At 41.5% G+C, this 18,689-nt stretch overlaps 1 protein-coding gene across 6 annotated transcripts in view; it reads left to right on the forward strand.

The window, feature by feature from the left end:
• LOC126477972 (protein SERAC1) overlaps window positions 1–18,689 on the forward strand; it is a 273,073-nt gene that overhangs the window by 55,246 nt on the left and 199,138 nt on the right. Inside the window, exon 1 of one of the 6 annotated variants that reach the window (XM_050103666.1) lies at window positions 6,502–6,590. The exons of the other annotated variants lie outside the window; for them this stretch is intronic. Coding sequence (XP_049959623.1) covers window positions 6,515–6,590 — 76 coding nt within the window. The 5' untranslated portion in view covers window positions 6,502–6,514. Of the gene's footprint in view, window positions 1–6,501; window positions 6,591–18,689 lie in introns of those variants that run through there. 6 annotated transcript variants of the gene reach the window in all.

The following is an 18,689-nucleotide window of genomic DNA, read 5'->3' on the forward strand; positions in this document are numbered from 1 at the left end:
AATTATATGAGTCAACAGGTATGAAAGGTAAGTAGCAATAGAGGAGGGACTGAGACAAGGTTGCAGCTATCCCTCATGTTATTCAGTCTCTAAATTGAGCAAGCAGTGAAGGAAACTAAGGAGATATTTGGAAAAGGAATTGAAGTTCAGGGAGAATAAATAAAAAAAATATTGTTTGCTGATGACATTGCAGTTCTGTCAGAGTTGGCAAAGAAGTTGGAAGATCAGTTGAATGGAATGGTTAGCGTTTTGAAAATATAAGATAAACATTGAAAACATCAAATAATGAACTGCTATGGAATTAAATCAGGCACTGCTGGGGGTATTAGGTTAGGAAATATCACACTACAAGTAATATATAATTTTCTCTGTCTGAGCAGCAAATAACAGATAAACAGATCGATTAGCTTTTGAAGGTTTTGTAAAAGAGTTTGAATTTTTAAGGAGAAATGTTTCCTTATAGGGCTTCTACAGATCCCCTAGTTCAGACTACATGAGGTTCGTCTCCAGACTTGATGCAGTGCTGGCTTGATTCTTAAGAAAGAGAAGCAGTTGATTTTCTTTGGGTATTTTAATATAAGCATTGTGGCTGATTCTCCAGGGAAAAGAATGTCAGTGGATTTACTTGAGTCTTACAACCTGATTCAGACAGTATTCTTTCCAACTAGAATTATTAAGAAAAGTAGCAGCATAGTCAGAGATAATATTAGATTGTTCTCTAATTGATGTGCATGGTGGAGAAAAATTAGTAACAGCTTTTCAGACCATAATTTACAGATAGTAATGCTGAAAGGAATCAAGGCAATATCATACCCCAAAGAAGTAAACAAAACATTTAGAGATATCAATCCACTTGCAATTCAGACATTTAAAGTCAACCTCCAGGCATAACATAGCAGGGAGTCTACAATATAGACAACTTGAATAACAAATATGATACATTCCTTCAAACCTTTATCATTTCTTTTAATAGCTGATTTGTATTAAAAAAGTGTAGTTACTTGTAGTACTAATAAGCAACCAGTTTTTTTAACTAATGGATTTAGAAATTATGTAGCAGGAAACAGAAATGGTTTCATAACGTGTAGGAGAGTCCGGACTGTAGCAACAGAATTGTGCTACAAAATGGAAGGAAGATTAGGGTTTAATGTACCGTTGAGAATACTGTCAACAATGCTGTTGACAACTAACTCATTAGAGACAGAATTGTGCTAAAAAATGGAAGGAAGATTAGGGTTTAATGTACCGTTGAGAATACTGTCAACAATGCTGTTGACAACTAACTCATTAGAGACAGAACACAAGCTTGGATTGTTTCAAGGATGGGGAAGGGAAGCGGCTGTGGCCTTTCAAATGCACCATCCTGGTATTTCTCTGGAACAATTTAGGGAAACCATGGAAAACCTAAATCAGAATAGCTGGCCACAGATTTGAACCATCTTCCTCCCGAATGCGAGTCCAATGTGCTAATTGCAACACCACCTTGGTTGGTGAATTTTACATCTGACAATACTGCAAAGTACTGAGGAATGTTATCAGACAGACTAAAAAGGGCATTACACCAAGAGAATAGAAAGTTCTCAGGACAAAATTAAACTTATATTGCCAGTTATGAAAGGAAGTATCAGTGCAGAATGTTGAGTGTTCAAAATATTACTCATTTCTTGTATGACAGTGAAAAAGTTTGTGGTCTACCTGAGTTGTGTAAAATATTTAATAGTTTTTTTCTTGTCATTAGTAGGAAAGTCAAAGCAACATTTTATTGGTATAGGTAAATATGTAGAACTCCTGTAAGCTGGTGTTCCAAGATAACTACATAATTTTCTGCTACAGGAAACAAGAAAATATGACAGTGAATCAATTATCACATTATTAAAGAGAAAATGCTCGCATGGGTATGATGAATTTTTAAGTAATATTGTGAAGATCAGTGTACGATTCACTAGTTCTGTAACTTGGCACCATTGCAATAAGTCTTTTGTATGTGGTCATTTTTTTGACAGATTTTGAAGCCACTTTTTAGCAAAAGAGGTAAAGTAAACAGTAATCAGTTTCTTTGCTGCCAGTGTTTTCAAAAGCTTTTGAGAAATCAATATATAGGACTATAGAGGCTCATTGACTACACATAATTTCATAATTTGCTGTCAGACTCTCAGTTTGGCTTCCACAGAAAATCCTACTAATTGTTTTGTGCCTGAGGTACTAGCAGGTCTAAATGATGGTGGGCTGAGGACACTAGGCACTTTTCTTGGATTTAACAAAAACATTTTATTGTGTAGATGATACAATACTTTTGCATAAGTTGAAAATGATGGAATTAGAGAAAAAAACTTTACAATGGTTCGCTTCACATCTCAAAAGTAAGAAGGAGAAGGGAAAAGGGACAAATTTGAACCTGGCTAGGGATGGTATATAGGAAATATATTATGGATAATAGAACTGATATTATCCTTGTCTTCACTATCTGATAGTAGATGGCTAGTCAGGAAATTAATTCTTTTGAATATTATTGCAATAAAAGATCATCTCTGAATTAATGGATAAGTCAGCAGGTTCGTCATTCGCATATTTAATATGAGCATTGAATTGTCATTTCATCTGTCATTCCAGATAAGGTCTAATATACTGTGTCTCTATAATATGTCTGAAATCTCATTAAAGACCATCATTTCTTTAAGTTAACATATTTACTGAACTGGAACAAATGCATTAGGAATGTGGTGTATGATATATTTTAATATGAAAATATTTTTATTGCTGTGAAGCACTCAAATGCCCTTGTATTAAGACAGATATACTCTACAAGAAATTAAGAATGAGTGGGCTTTTAAAAAGGCTGAATTTAATTTTATTTTATTCTTTAGCGACCAGTGGGTCATTACAGTATTGACAAGGATTCATATTCTGCGCTATTGATTCCATTGCTTTGTTACATAGTCTCTGACCAAAGCCAGAGGTAATGCAAATTTTCTAATGCTTCATACGACGTATGCTTAAAGCTCCTAACGGTAGCAGACATTATTTATGTAATAAAAAGGCTGACACCATTCTGGCATAACTCCTCGGTTTTTTGAAAAGATTATTATTTTGGCCAACGTTAAAGTTTTGTTTGCTTTTGGGGAACTTTGATTGTTTTCTGTTTTTGCAATGTGAGGATATGGTTGTTAATTTTTGTTCTGGGTATACTTTTTTTTATTACATCGAGTCTGACAATGTGTATCATTTTTTTACAATTTTTTACAGAAATTTTCTTTTTTAGACATTGCTTTTTAACTTTTTTTGGTTGTTGCTATGTTGAAGTATTCTATACATTATAAGGTCACATTTTGTGTTCATCCCAGATAAATTATAGCTTTGCCTCACCATTCAGTTTATGTCCAGTGGAAAACTGGGCAAAACCATGAATGAGGCCTTCAACCTAATGTTACAGTTAATTTTGTTACTTTGAATATTTTTCATTAACTTTAAAAACAGCAAACAATTATTATTTTACAATTACAAAAAATTCATTTTTCTTTGTTAGACACTTTTCATAAAATGGTTGAGGGTAAGAGTTCTTTGCTCTCGTGGAACGTGTTGGAATGTTCACGTAGATTAAGTTAAAATTTTTTAAATACATATGCAAAAGTATTTGATTCGAAGTTTTTTTGAGAATGAAGTCTTTCATGATGACACTCGTATGTAAAACGGTTTTGGTTTCCTTGCCGGGTTAAAATCTCGAGCATGTAATATGTTCAGGACTAGATTACATAAGGCTACTGTGGGATGTGGGAATCCGGATGTGCATGAAATTAATGAAATGGAACAGCGAAATAAGTTTCAAAAAGTGGCTGGCACTCCAGGTTTATCCCAGAAGTCTGTCACAAAAGGATACAACATGCGGCGCATGGGAGGCCACCAACAGACTGAGCCCATTTTGCTTGAGAGAGGGATGAGAAGGTACATCCGGATGGGCCAAAGCTGGCTGCCAAAAGTAGTCGAGTTCTGTCCCACCTCGTTCTTGCCAGCTCGATATGCGGCCTCCGCGAGACCATTCACAGCACTCTGATTGCTGGAGGATATGTTGGAAGTGTACCCTGTCAGCATTATTCGCTGTGAGAATGGTATGCTTGTGAACAAGGTGTGTGTTGTTGGTGATATCCAGTGTTATTCATTATCGTCCCAGCCTGTGCCTAGCCTGGCTCTGGAGTGAAACACAATTTCTGTATATAGAGAATGAAATTTGGAAAAATAAAATATTTTGATTAAGAAGAAGGCTTTTCACACTCAGTCTGTTGGTCCATCAATCACAAATAATTTGCAACTCAGCAAGAAACTTAAAGCTGGTAGTCACAGTAGACCTTGGTATGATTGTCAGCAAGGTTGAAATGAAACTTTTTGACTGTCCACGTAACTGTAAGGGCTTCTAATTTTGTCATTGAATATGCTCACTAACAGTCCAACAAAACCTGACTAGCAAACGCTACCTTACAAACACTAGGCTTACCATTCATTTCTCATTGCTGAAACAAAACTTCCACAAAGTGCACAAACTATGCGTAAGTGGCAAGACAGCATTACACTGACATGTAAGGATGTAAAACATATTTGAGTTAATGCAAGCAGCTTTTATGTTTTCAAAATTCACCTGACATTCCTTCGACTAGTGCCATGGGACTTGTTTCCATAATATTTAACATTGGCTCACAATTAAGCAGTTGGCCAGGCATGAACCACTTAGAAAGTGAGGCTAATCTGATGAATGCTTTGAGTTGTTTCTTATGTCTCGCTCAGGCCCGAATTTTGACTTTTGAAGACTGACTTCTTGAAGGCTCGAGGGGCTCTGAGCACTATGGGACTTAACATCTATGGTCATCAGTCCCCTAGAACTTAGAACTACTTAAACCTAACTAACCTAAGGACAGCACACAACACCCAGCCATCACGAGGCAGAGAAAATCCCCGACCCCGCCGGGAATCGAACCCGGGAACCCGGGCGTGGGAAGCGAGAACGCTACCGCACGACCACGAGATGCGGGCCTGACTTCTTGAAATTTGTGTAATACTCTCTCAATAAGTTCCACGTGTTGTTCTCATGTTAGTGTCGCGGTTAATATGTAATCCACAAACTAGGTTACCTTGCACAGTAACTCTGGGCCGAGAACTGTATCTAGCGTTGCTGTATATAAGCCCGCACGCACGTTCAGTTTGAATCGTAGAATTTTGAACTGATAACTGGCCTGTTTGTATAAAGGCTGATATTTTCATGCTATCTCATTCAGAGGAAACTGCCAATACTAGATACATAAATCAAGCTTTTTAGGTACTTTACCTCCATGAAGTGTCTGAATTTGCTCCTCAGTCTTGATGGGTTGAGTCTGGATAGTTGTTATGATTTTGTTTATTTCCCTAGCATCAATTACAAGCTGGACATTGCCACTTGACTTTGCTATTGTGAGGAGCAGCCTGCAGTGTGGGCTAGTAGATGGTTCAGTGATTTCCCATTCTAATATTTGTCAGATTTCTGTAGTGTAGTGCTGTGACGCAGCCATTGGCCAGAAAATTATTAGTCTTAAACAAAAGAAATAAAGAGTACCATGAAAGAGCCATAGAGTGTTGGGTTAACAACTGCAGGCCAGTAGCCACAAGTGTGATGATGTTTGATCTTCAATAATAGATGTGCCAGTTGGTTGCACAGCAAGTATAGCAGATCTCAGCAGAAAAAGGCACTGCAAGGTGCAACTGTGTAGCAACCACAGCTGTGTCACTAAACTGGGGCAAGTCTCTTGTTTTTGCAGTGTAACTAGGCCCAGGTTTTAATGAAACAAATGGGCACTGGAGCCACATGAATAACTCTGAATTTCAAGCCAGGGTTTCTAGACCAGTTTGTGTATGTTGGCCGCACTTAGTCCTTCATAGGATATGTTGTCACAGCCTACTTATTGGCAACCCACACATGCTGAATCCAACACTGAGTTCATAGCAGTACTCAGTGCCACAACACAAGCGAAATGCTGTTTGACAGCAGTGGTTCATATCCTGCACACGCCCTCTTGTGCGTTCCATTGCAGTGACACGACTGGGCTGAGGGGCTGCCGAGCCTACATGAAGCAAAGGAGATAGTGCACACGCCACCACCATGGTCACATGTGGAGCCAAGGGACTGCCTCCCAAGTGGGGTGTCATCACAGCACAACTCAATGTGGCACTGATGTCAGTGCTCACGTGGCTGCAGGGGCTGCCAGCCTTAGCAATGAGAGGTGACAGCTCAGTGCCACCAGGCAGAGGCTGCCACCAGTTTATTGGCCTAAGTCAGGGTCAGTGGGATCACCAAGATGTCATGTGCCTGCTTCACTACGCCAGGTACCAAGATCAATAAAGCTCTTTGAAATTGTTAACAGTGTTTTCCCTGGGCTCCATGAGCTGTCACCACCATTCACTCTTTCCTCACAGTGCCCAGCACTCTACAGAGTGGTTCAGAAGTGCATTCGAACCCATATCGACAGACCCTGTCATCTCTGTCACCACCCCTCTGATGCTGCAAAGTGATGTCTGTAGGAGTTCTCTGAGCCCATCACCATGCTGTTTGGTGACAGTATCTTCATTGTGTGGTGAGTGTAGCCATTTTGTGACTGTGAGCATCATGCAAGTCAGTGGGTTTTGCCAGGGGTTGGGTCATACTTTTAAGTTTAGTAGGTTACAAGTGAATGGAGACAGTATTTTTGGGGAAACATAAATATAAATGTTAATGCTCATCTGTCAGATATGGGCGATGTGGTTGTCATGAGCAAGAGGTGTAGCTCATTGTCTAGTAGTATATAAGCTGTTAAACATGATTAGTGATTTGGGAGGTAAGGCTAAGTTAAGTTGTCGTTTTGGTGTATAATAATAATAGTAATAATGAGTATGAGCTGGCAGTCAAGTGAGAGTAATTAAGTGATGGTGAGAAGTAATATGTTAGGTTAAGATTAAATTTTCTCATAATTTTATTTCGTTTTTTGTGGAGCAAGTAGTATGACTCGGTGTTTTATCACAGATCGTGAGGAATGTTGGGATAGGGGTATGTTTTAGTGGTTTTTTTCTCATTTATGATTTTGTAGTTGATAGGAGGCAATTATGTCATGGCCACAGGTGTCTCAGGTTGCAAGGTTGTCAATACAGTGAGGCGGTAGCAGGGAGGGGATCTTGAGAATTTTGAGGGATGAAGTAGGTAAATTGCAAGTAGACCAGGTAGAAAAGAATAAGGAATTATGGACACATTTGATGCTGAGTTGACTACGGAGAGAATGAGAAAGGAGGAGAAAGAGGATGCAGAGAGGTTGAAGAAGAAGAAGAAGAAGAAGAAGAAGAAGAAGAAGAAAGCTGAAAGTGAGAGGAGCAGGCTTGTGGGTAATTTCCCTGTTTCTGCAGCAGGTGTGACTACTGTTGACGTAGCTAACCTGTCAAACCTGTGAAGAGTAGGGCAGAATGTCGAAGTTGGTTAGACAATTCTTTTAATGTAAAGGTTAGATTAGTTGTAGATGGTGTTGAATTATGACTTCTTGGAAATTTAAGCAAAGTACAGAGTAATGACATTGTTGAAGTGAAAGAGAGTAGTGTAACAGTTCCAGCTCCAATATCCAGTGGAATTGTGGTGGCTGGGGTAACTATAGTACCAGACAGAATGAATAAGGGTTGTGCCGAAGTGATTAAGTGTGGGGATAGCAACATGGGTGATTTAAGTGTATTAGTAGTAGTAGTAGTAGTAGTAGTAGTAGTAGCTAGGCCACTGGGTGACAGTGGGTATTAAATAGTCCGGGGAATTTGGGCCAGGTTCACAGGTGGGTGCATGTGCCAATGATTTTTGCATCATGCAGAATGGAACTGCATGTGGTTTTGTTGTTTTACATACTATTGGGAATGCACAAGGTATTGTTGAATGTTGTGTTGCAGATGTTGTACAGGTACAGGTACAGGTACATATATTTTCTGAGAAGCAGAGTGAATGGAGGAAAAGGAAAAGAAGATGAGTTTGTAGATTGGAGAATCAAGTGGAGGGGGCTGAATCTGTTAAATAGTGTATGCTAGAGGTTCAGAATGCGGCATGAGCACAAGCACAGGGTCACATCCTTGCAGGACAAGCAGCTGACATGCACAACAAGCTGTTTACAGCACAGCTGAAGTCTGATGTATGCAACAAGTCTGAAGGGTGCAAAGCAAGCCTGAAAGTAAACATTCTGACTGAACATCATGACAAAGTTAACTTTTGGCAACAGAAAGCTGTTGTCTGTGCAGAGCTGTCATGAGGTGCACCTAGTGTACAAGACAGACCAGTTAAACCATGTACAAATATGTCAAGGAGTAATTTGCATTGTACAGTGGTACTAAGCACCAGAAAGTTGTTTTAGGTGAGCAGGAGTACCAGAAAACCAGGCATTCTGAGGAGAATTCAGTATGTAATGAGCACTACAGTGCGAGAAGTGAGTGGGAATACTTGTCAAAGTGGTGGTGGTGGTTAGTGTTTAACGTCCCGTCGACAACGAGGTCATTAGAGACGGACTTGTCAAAGTGTGTTGAATGGTAGTACAGTATGTCGTTTTCTTGTAAGGATAGTTTTGGAAGTCAGTTGCCTTGGGAAGCATAAGGAGAACTTTTTCGTAAGGGTGAAGTTCCAAAAGTTGTGCCAAAGCAAAGGGTTAAACAAAACTAAACAGGAAAATGGGATGCCAAGTGTAAGGTTTTAATGAATCCATACCTTGTTTAGTTGATATTATGTTAAGGATAATTGATTAAGAAAGAAAGATTATCATATTAGTTTGTAAGTGTGGAATGGAGAGTTAGAAGTTTTTGTGTGGATGAGTATGACAAGAGGTCTAACAGTGATATATGTTTTGTAGTATCTGAGTTAATGAGCATGGAAGGGGATTAAACAATATGAGCAAGAGATAAGAGATAGATGTGTGGAGTCAGGGATGAACATAATGATTTGTGCAGTAATTAAGAATAGCCCATTTTGGTATTGGGTACTAGTTTTACGGAGTAAGAGTAGAAGTAATTGCAATAGAGTTCTTCTAGTAACCAAAATCCAGTATGACCAGGAGACGCAGGCAGACTGGCTGAGGGTGTCAATGGTGAGTTGCCAAAAACACAAAAAGACAACAGCTATGGACAACAATGAAGGCAACAACAACAGCAATGGTTAGGTATGCCAGAATAGCAAGTCCGAAGAGCGATCCAAATTGAGAGCCTAGCTGTAGCAAATTCAGGAACTGAACAATGATGGGTATGATGTACAGTACAAGAATGCAGTCGGAACATGACTAATTGCTGAGCCCATGCCAGCTGGCTTTATAGAACCCCCAAGCACCAATAGGCTGGCATGGTAGTCATGGCCCACACACAGTGCTATGGTGGTGACAGCACCTCTCACAGGTTGGAGGGACGGTGCCTAGCGGCTGTCGTCTAGGTCTGTGCCTTCTGACGAGCTGTCCAAATTGTCAGAACGGAATACCAGATTCCCCCCCCCCCCCCCCCCCCCCCCCCCCGAAAATGGGCGCATAGAGCCTGAAGGGCCTGGCCAGTGTTTTGGAAGGTGAACAGGTGGTGTCTCATCAGTGGAGGCCACCAGCTGGGAGAAGGAATGCGAGACTTCAGGTACTGTGCTGGAGAACCACCATGTGGGGGATGACAATGAGCAGATGGAGGCAGTGTTGATGTATCAATCTCCATACCCGTGTCTACGGGAGCTACCGATGGCATCCTGGAGCTTAAATGGTACTCATGAGATGGAGGGACATGTGAGGGCTGGGATTCCAACTCAGAGCAGTCAACTGCTGGAGGGGTAGGCTGGAGACAGGGACACAGTTGGCTCCAAACTTCTCATAAGGTGCTGCTCATGAGTGGCAACTACCGTAGCTGACATCCATGAAGATTGTGCCCCATAGGAACATGTCCAAACAGCCAAACCAGGAGGGTATCGTCCGGCATGTCAGGTCTGTGTTTCCTTGGGTCGGGGTACCAGGAGATGGAGGTGGGTACACAGTTGTCGAACATGGAGGAGTTCTGCCAGCATGTGGTCCTGGACAGCGGTGGATCTGTAGGTACTGAGGAACATCCAAGTGCTGATGTTGTGGTAGATGCACTCACAGCCTTCATCATTTGTTGGTTAAATGTGTGCTCGATCCACTCCACTTCACCATTGGAGGAGAGGTGAAACGCAGGGCTACCTAGGCGTTTGATGCCATTAGCAGTGCAGAACTGTTTGAAGGCTGTAGCTGTGAATTGGGGCCCATTGTCAGTTAACGATGGTGTGGGGAAGCCTTTGCATGGTGAGAATCTGCAGAAGGGCATTGAGTTTGGCAGCTGTGGTGGTGGATGCCATGCTGACCACATAGGGGTAGTTTGAATAAGTGTCCATGACAATAAGCCACATTAAGCCGAGGAAGGAGCCAGCAAAATCTAGATGAATGTGATCCTGAGGGCGACAGGAAATAGACCAAGGGTGAAAGATTGACGTGGAGTAGCCCGATGGTGAGCACAGGCAGAACAGCGGTGCACCATAGCTTCCACATCCTTGTTCAGTTCCAGCCAGTAGACATATTGCCTGGCAAGGACTTTCATCTGTGGCTTACCCCAGTACCCACAATGGAGGAGTCCCAAGATGTGAGTATGTAAGTGATTCAGGATGACAACACAATGGGTATCCCTCTCCGCATGCAGCAGGAGCACATTGGAGATGACGGACAGATGGTCAGAGAGATGAGCCCAGGCCCAGAGCTCAGGAACAGCTGACTTTGAAAAATTGGTGGACCACCATGGAGTACATAATGCATGACACACCACAAGATAAGGTCACTGTGTGTGTCCGCCACAACATGAGTAGTGGTAGTTGAACACCCATCCAAGGTGTGGTGGTGTTCTATGTTGATGTGAAAACAGGAGAGCTTCAGTTTGTCATATGCCATGTCAGCCCTGACAGTAAACATAAGAGGACATCTGCATTTGCACAGTGTCAGTAGCCTTGTGCTTGATGGCATAATTGTAGGAGCTAAGGAAAAGAGCCCAATGCTGGTGCCTTTGGGTTGTCCACTCTGGCCCAAAGAGTGCTACTAATGATTAATGGGCCGTAACGAGGGTAAGCTGGGTTCCAAATAGGTACACATCTGGTGGGCAGACGTCAGTGTTTTTGGTACATAGGTGATGAGTTGCTCCGTACCATCATCATTACGGTGTGGCAGCACTGCACCAGTGCCATAGGGAGATGCGTCTGCAGGCAAAACGAGAGGGCATAATGGGGAAAAGAGTGTAAGGCAGAGTGTAGAACATTACATGTGCTTCAGTTGTGTGAAGGCCTGCTCACAGGCGGCTGACTGCTGAAATGGAATGCCTTTCTTCCACAGCTGGTTGAGGGGTTGCATAATGTGTGCTACCTGTGGAGGGAACTTAGAATAATAATTCACTTTCCCCCAAAAAAGCCTGCAAGTCCTGGAGGTTTTGGGGACGCGGGAGAGAATCAATAGCGGAAATATTATGGCCAGTAGACTGAATCCCAGCTTTTGTGAGCAAGTGGCCTAGGTAATCCACTTGTTCCAAAAGAACTGGCATTTGTGCAGATGGCACTTGAGCCCTTCATGATGCTATGTTGTAAAGAGAGAACATAAGTTACATAGGCGGTCTCGATGCTTAGTACCCGTGACAGTGAAGTCATCCAGATAATTGGTACAAGCTGGGATGGGTAGGGTTAACTGTTCCAGTATCTCTGGAAGATCGCTGGAGCAGAAGAGATCCCTAAAGGCAAACACTTGTATTTATATAAGCTGAAAGGCGTATTGATGAAACAGTGCATTGCGATTCCTCATTTAGTGGAATCTGTAAGTAAGCATCAGCGAGGTCTATTTTAGAAAACATTACATCCAACAAGCTTTGAGAGGAGGTCCTCTTGACGTGGTTTAGAGTAGGTTTCCACCAGAGTTTGGGCATGGATCATTGACTTAAAATCTCCACTAAACCGGAGGGAACCATTTGGCTTCTGGACCACGACCAGGGGTGTGTCCCAAGCACTAGTTTTGACCAGTTCTATGACCCCAGCATCGTCAAGGTGGTTGAGTTTGAGCATAATGGCTATTCATAAGGAGACTGGAAGAGGACATGCTCAAAAGAAATGGGGCACCCCATCTGGATGTAAAGAAATATGTGCCCGAAATTTGGTGGCACACCCCAAACCAGGCTCAAACAGAGATGTGAAAGATGCATGAATGTCACCAGGTTCCTGGAAGGGGACTGTATCCGAGATGACCTGAACTTCATCTGTGATCGGGAAGCCAAACAGTGAGAAAGCATCAAGGCCGAAAATGTTGCTAGCTGAATGACTGTTGAGAACATACAACATTAGTGGCCGCACAATCATCTTGTATATTCAGGGGCACCGACATAAAAGGTATTGGCGAGGGGGGGGACTACTGGGGGTCTTGCCCCAGGAAAGTTTCTAAATTTTAAATGAAAAATAGTGAGTTTTAAAGGTTTTTTTTAAGCATTTTAGAGTCATATTGATCAACATTAGAACCCCGAAAACTGGTCTCTCGATAACTCGACACTCCGGGAAACTCGACAAGCCTGACACATTTTTTGGCTTTGAAAAAAGAAACAAAATATAAACATGCATGGTATTTTTGTAAAAAGCTAATTTAATTTACATTAATAACCATGCTTATAGACTATGACAGAGCAGTGAATATATAGCTCTTAAAAGACTGAAATTATATTTAAATAAATCCTAAACTATCATTAAAAGAATAAAACATTAAGTATTGCTGTCACACAGTAATAGCACTTTGATTAATAAGTGAAATAGCTAATTTAAGCTTACTTTGAATAAGGCTCAGTGTTCATTAAATAAAAACAATATCTCAAAGTTAATGCTTTAATACAGTTAAGTTAATACAGTACGCCTACTACTTTCAGTCAGAAAGTATGTAAATAGCGGGTTTTAATTGGGTCTTACACCCTAAAAATATTTAAGTATTTGAAAATAACTAATACAGTACTATAGTAATATAGTACTAAACTAGTACTAATATTTCAAAACTGAAAATTTAACATTATGCATGTATTTAATTCTCTATTTTATAAAGATTTTTAATATTGTTATAAATGACATTATTAGGGCTAGAGTGTCTTTAGAAAGGTGCAAATGTCAACCATCTGACTGGATTACTGAATATGAAGCTGTTGATGACTGGTCAGATATCCAATTCGTCCAAAACATCTCGGTGGGCATGAAGAACAGCCAAGTTGTTCAATCGCTTCTGTCCCATTGTTGATCACAGATATGACTTCAGACATTTAAGGGCGCTAAATGACTGTTTTGCTGTTGCTGTCATAATTGGAACTACTTGGAGAAGCTTAATGCACTTCACTACTTCACATAACATTTCTTCAACTGCAGGCTCTTGTGTAATATACTTTCTTACATAACGCATGTTTTTAAGACCAGTTGTTTTTTATTAGTGATATCGGCTAACATATTCAAGTGTTGTAAGTGCAGTCTCTCAGTGTCTAGGTCATTTTTGAAAATCTCTGTTGGTTTTTCCAAATTTGTTTCACCTCTGTTTACTAAAAGCAAGCACTCTTGTTCAACTGCAATGACCTGTGTGAGTCCAGTTGAAGCAAACCACTCATTAATGCAAGATTGCACCATTTCACAAACTTCAATGTAAATAGCTTTGTAGTATTCCTTTGGGGTTTTGAAAGTGTGCGGTGAACTGGCTTTGTTGTTTTCATACTTCTTTGGTATACTTTGATTCCAAGGAAGCGAAGGATCATCAATTTGTGAAGGTTTTTCTTTTGAACACAATTCCCAAAAGTGTTCAAAACTATAACATTGCATTCAATATACAAATTAAGCCCTCATATATTTTTTCCAGATCAGCAACACTTATATGAGGGCATTAAATTTTTTCATTGATATCCTCTACTGGGTTCATTGAGTGGCAATAAAGATGTAAAACGAAATAAGTCTTGAATTGTAACATTGACTCAAGGTAGCGTGCACATTTGTAACCTGCTTCTGTTTTGTCCTCTGCAGAAAATGTTTCAAAAAACTCCAGAAGTTCTTCAAAGTTTTTCAATATTCTCAAGATACTAGAAGCTCGCGTAGTCCATTGAATCGGGTATTTTAAAAGGTAACTATTGTCAAACAAGAAAATAAAAAATCCAACATAATTTTGTGATTTTACAAAGCATAACATAACTAACAATTTTCTTAAATTATTAAATTATTGGGGGGGCTCTGCTTCCCTCCCCCCCCCCCCCCGCCCCCCCGCCTCCAATCGAATTTCTGAGGGGGCTCGGTCCCCCTCAGGCCCCATGGAGTCGGCACCTATGTGTATATTCACTTCTGAGGGGAACAGAGCTGTCAACATATTCAACCAACTTGCGAGAGGGCAGGGCCAATGTCGGGTAACCCAGACAAGTTTTATGTTGGGAGATTGACCAGGGTAAGTGTCACTCCTGTGTTGACTTGGAAACGAACGTCCTGACAAACAATCATGAGATCAATAAACAACTTGGGGTGCAAGGATTGCCTCGGGGAATGATGGTGTGAAGTTTGTGCACCGTCCTGGGATGCAAATTAGGAGTGGTGTTAGACTGACCTGACAGCTGATGACAGACAGTCAGGAGATGTCCACCCTTGCTACAATGGGTGCAGCGTGTCCAACAATTAGGGCAATCTACCCATTAGTGCATCACAAAACAGTCAGGACAAGAATGCAGATCCCGCTGTTTGTGCTGACACAGCTGGACTGGCTGCTCAGAGGTGATTGCCATGTCCAAGGGTGAGCCATAAGATGTTCATTTGCTGTCTGCATAGTCTCAGAAGAGTGTGCACTATTCAGTAAGCCATCTAAGGAAGGGTTGTTGAGCTTGAGGTCTGCCGTTTAAACTTCTAGACTGGGAGCCAATTGGACCACTACATCATGGCTCAGGGAATAGGCATATGAGGTTTTGCAAGATGGGTTGGCACAGGTGAAATCATGACAATGACTCATATCTTGCAAATCTGTCACCCATGAGCAATAAGAATGGCCTACTTGCTTGTGGTACTGATGGAACTCGAGGTACGAATAATAGGTCGACAGCAATGAACATGTTTCCTCGAAAGTGACTGCATCTACAGAGCGACAAGTAATTGTTTACCCTTTTCTGTGTTTTCCACGTTATATATTTATTAAATTTCATGCCTGTTTCTGTGTTTAACAGGGTTAATATCATGTTTTTGTAAGTGTAAATTCATTCAGTCTTTAGCACAATTGTTGCTCACAGAACAGCCAGCTGTGTAGCTCTTTAATGCGTCAGTGTCCATTGGTGACACATCAGGATGGTAGCAAGTCACATATCTAGGATTATCTTCTTTAATAGTTCACTTCTTCAGTTAATCTTGCTACGATGGATAGGAAGTGCGCATGCTGTGTGCGGGTGCAGGAGGAGCTGGCTGCAGTTCGCGAACAGCTGTATGTGCTGTTAGCTATGGTCAGTCACTTTCAGGCTGCTGTCTTGGGGTGTAGTGGTAGGAGAGAATATAGTGTGTCACATGGGCCATCTGAGGTGTCACTTGTTTTATCCAGAGGCTCTGTTTCTGAGGCAACTTCTAGTGCAATCAATGCTGTGGATCTGCTCTCAAAGCAGGTTGACACATTGAGTGGCAGATGGTAACGCATTCGCATCACTCGATGCAGAGGACCAATGTGGAGACTGGTTACCTGTGCTCACCCATTCACCCTGTGAGGGGAAACATGGCCGCTCCTTCAGCAGGGTCCAAGCAGACACACTGGGGGAAGAGTGTAGTGGTTAATGGGAGCTCCAGTGTTAGGCACATTATGGAGCCCCTTAGGCAGATACCGTTCAAGGCTGGAAAGAAAGCCAATGTGCACTCGGTAAGTCTGCCAAGGTGAGGGGATGAGGGGAGGGGGGGGGATGGGACGGGGGTGGGGGGTGCCTCATCTGACATGTGGAGGTGGTCTTGCCTGTGGCTATAGAGCGTGCAGGCTGCAGTTGTCTGCAAGTTGAGGCTTATGTCAGCACCAACAATGCCTGTCCCATTGGTTCTGAGGCAATCATCAGTTTGTACAGGCGGCTGGCAGTGGTGGTCAACACTGCTGGCCTCGCGCATGGTGTGCAAGCAGAGCAAGCAACAATTTGCAACATCATTCACAGAGTTGATCAGGGTTCTTTGGTCTGGAGCCAAATGGAGGGTTTCAACAAAAGGTTTTGTCAACTGTGGAGGATTTGGCTGTAGATTTGTAGACCTGCGTTATTGTGTACGGGATTTGTAGGACTCCCCTTGATAAGTCAGGGGTGCACTACACAAAGGAAGCAGCTACTCAGGTAACAGAGTATTTTTGGAGTGCACATGATGATTTTTTAGGCTAGGCGGTAGTTTGAGGTGCTCTGCAGAACACTCGCCAGTTGATTCATAGCAAGAGCATTCAGAATAAAGACACTTCAACTGTCATAATTTTACCAGTAAATTGTTGAAGTATTTGTAATAAAGATGCTGAATTTACTGTTCTCCAAGAAAGTACTCATGCTAAACTTATTCTTGGGACTGAGAGCTGGCTGAAACCCAAAGTGGAAAGCTGTAGGACATTGAGCGAGTCATGGAATGTACATCGGAAAGATAGATTAGAGACCATAGGAGTGGGAATGTTCATTGCAGTTGACCAAAATATTGTCCCTTTTGAAGTTGAAACTGAGTGTGACAGTGAAGTCCCTGGTCGCGCATAACAGATGTAGGTGAAACTAAGTTAATTGTTAGATGTTTTTACCAGCCACCTAATTCCACTGTGGCAGTTCTGGGGTCATTCAAAAAAAGTCTACGGTCAATAGTGTGTAAATACCAGGTTCATGCAATACTAGTTGGAGGAGACTTTAACCTGCCGAGTATAGACAGGGATGTAATGGATTCATTGGGAAAGGGAGGGGGGGGGGGGTGGATTTACAGACGGACAATAATGCTAAATACTTTTGAACATGTTTTCTGAAAATTGTCGTGAGCAGCTAGCTCAGCAGCCCAAACACAATGGGAATATCTTAGACCTTGTAACTACAAATAGACCGGACCTTATTTGACGTTAACAGTATGGGATGGGGATTAGTAATCATAGTGGGAATTTAAGGAGATGGGACCTGGATAAACTGACTAAACCAGAGGTTGTACAGAGTTTCAGGGGGAGCGTAAGGAAACAATTGACAGGAATGGGGGAAAGAAATACAGTAGAAGAAGAATGGGTAGCTCTGAGGGATGAAGTAGTGAAGGCAGCAGAGGATCAAGTAGGTAAAAAGATGAGGGCTAGTAGAAATCCTTGGGTAACAGAAGAAATATTGAATTTAATTGATGAAAGGAGAAAATATAAAAATGCAGTAAATGAAGCAGGCAAAAAGGAAAACAAACGTCTCAAAAATGAGATCGACAGGAAGTGCAAAATGGCTAAGCAACGATGGCTAGAGGACAAATGTAAGGATGTAGAGGCTTATCTCACTAGGGGTAAGATAGATACTGCCTACAGGAAAATTAGAGACACCATTGGAGAAAAGAGAACCACTTGCGTGAATTTCAAGAGCTCTGATTGAAACCCAGTTCTAAGCAAAGAGGGGAAAGCAGAAAGGTGGAAGGAGTATATAGGGGGTCTATACAAGGGCGATGTACTTGAGGACAATATTATGGAAATGGAAGAGGATGTAGATGAAGATGAAATGGGAGATAAGATACTGCGTGAAGAGTTTGACAGAGCACTGAAAGACCTGAGTCGAAACAAGGCCCCGGGAGTAGACAACATTCCATTAGAACTACTGACAGCCTTGGGAGAGCCAGTCCTGACCAAACTCTACCATCTGGTGAGCAAGATGTATGAGACAGGTGAAATACCATCTGACTTCAAGAAGAATATAATAATTCCAATCCCAAAGAAAGCAGGTGTTGACAGATGTGAAAATTACCGAACTATCAGTTTAATAAGCCATGGCTGCAAAATACTAACACAAATCTTTATAGACAAATGGAAAAACTGGTAGAAGCCAACCTCAGTGAAGATCAGTTTGGATTCCGTAGAAATATTGGAACACGTGAGGCAATACTGACCCTAAGACTTACCTTAGAAAATAGAGTAAGGAAAGGCAAACCCACGTTTCTAGCATTTGTAAACTTAGAGAAAGCTTTTGACAATGTTGACTGGAATACTTTCTTTCAAATTCTGAAGGTGGCAGGGGTAAAATACATGGAGCGAGAGGCTATTTACAATTTGAACAGAAACCAGATGGCAGTTACAAGAGTCGAGGGCCACGAAAGGGAAGCAGTGGTTGAGAAGGGAATGAGACAGTGTTGTAGCCCATCCCCGATGTTCTTCAATCTGTATATTGAGCAAGCAGTAAAGGAAACAAAAGAAAAATTCGGAGTAAGAATTAAAATCCATGGAGAAGAAATAAAAACTTTGAGGTTCGCCGATGACATTGTAATTCTGTCAGAGACAGCAAAGGACCTGGAAGAGCAGCTGAACGGAATGGACAGTGTCTTGAAAGTAGAATATAAGATGAACATCAACAAAAGTAAAATGATGATAATTGAATGTGGTTGAATTAAATCGGGTGATGCTAAGGGAATTAGATTAGGAAATGAGATGCTTAAAGTAGTAAGCCTCGTGTTGTTGTGCGAAATGTTTTCCCTGCATTTCATACTG

The sequence above is a fragment of the Schistocerca serialis genome, chromosome 1 (genome assembly GCF_023864345.2).
Source record: "Schistocerca serialis cubense isolate TAMUIC-IGC-003099 chromosome 1, iqSchSeri2.2, whole genome shotgun sequence".
Lineage (NCBI taxonomy): Eukaryota > Metazoa > Arthropoda > Insecta > Orthoptera > Acrididae > Schistocerca > Schistocerca serialis.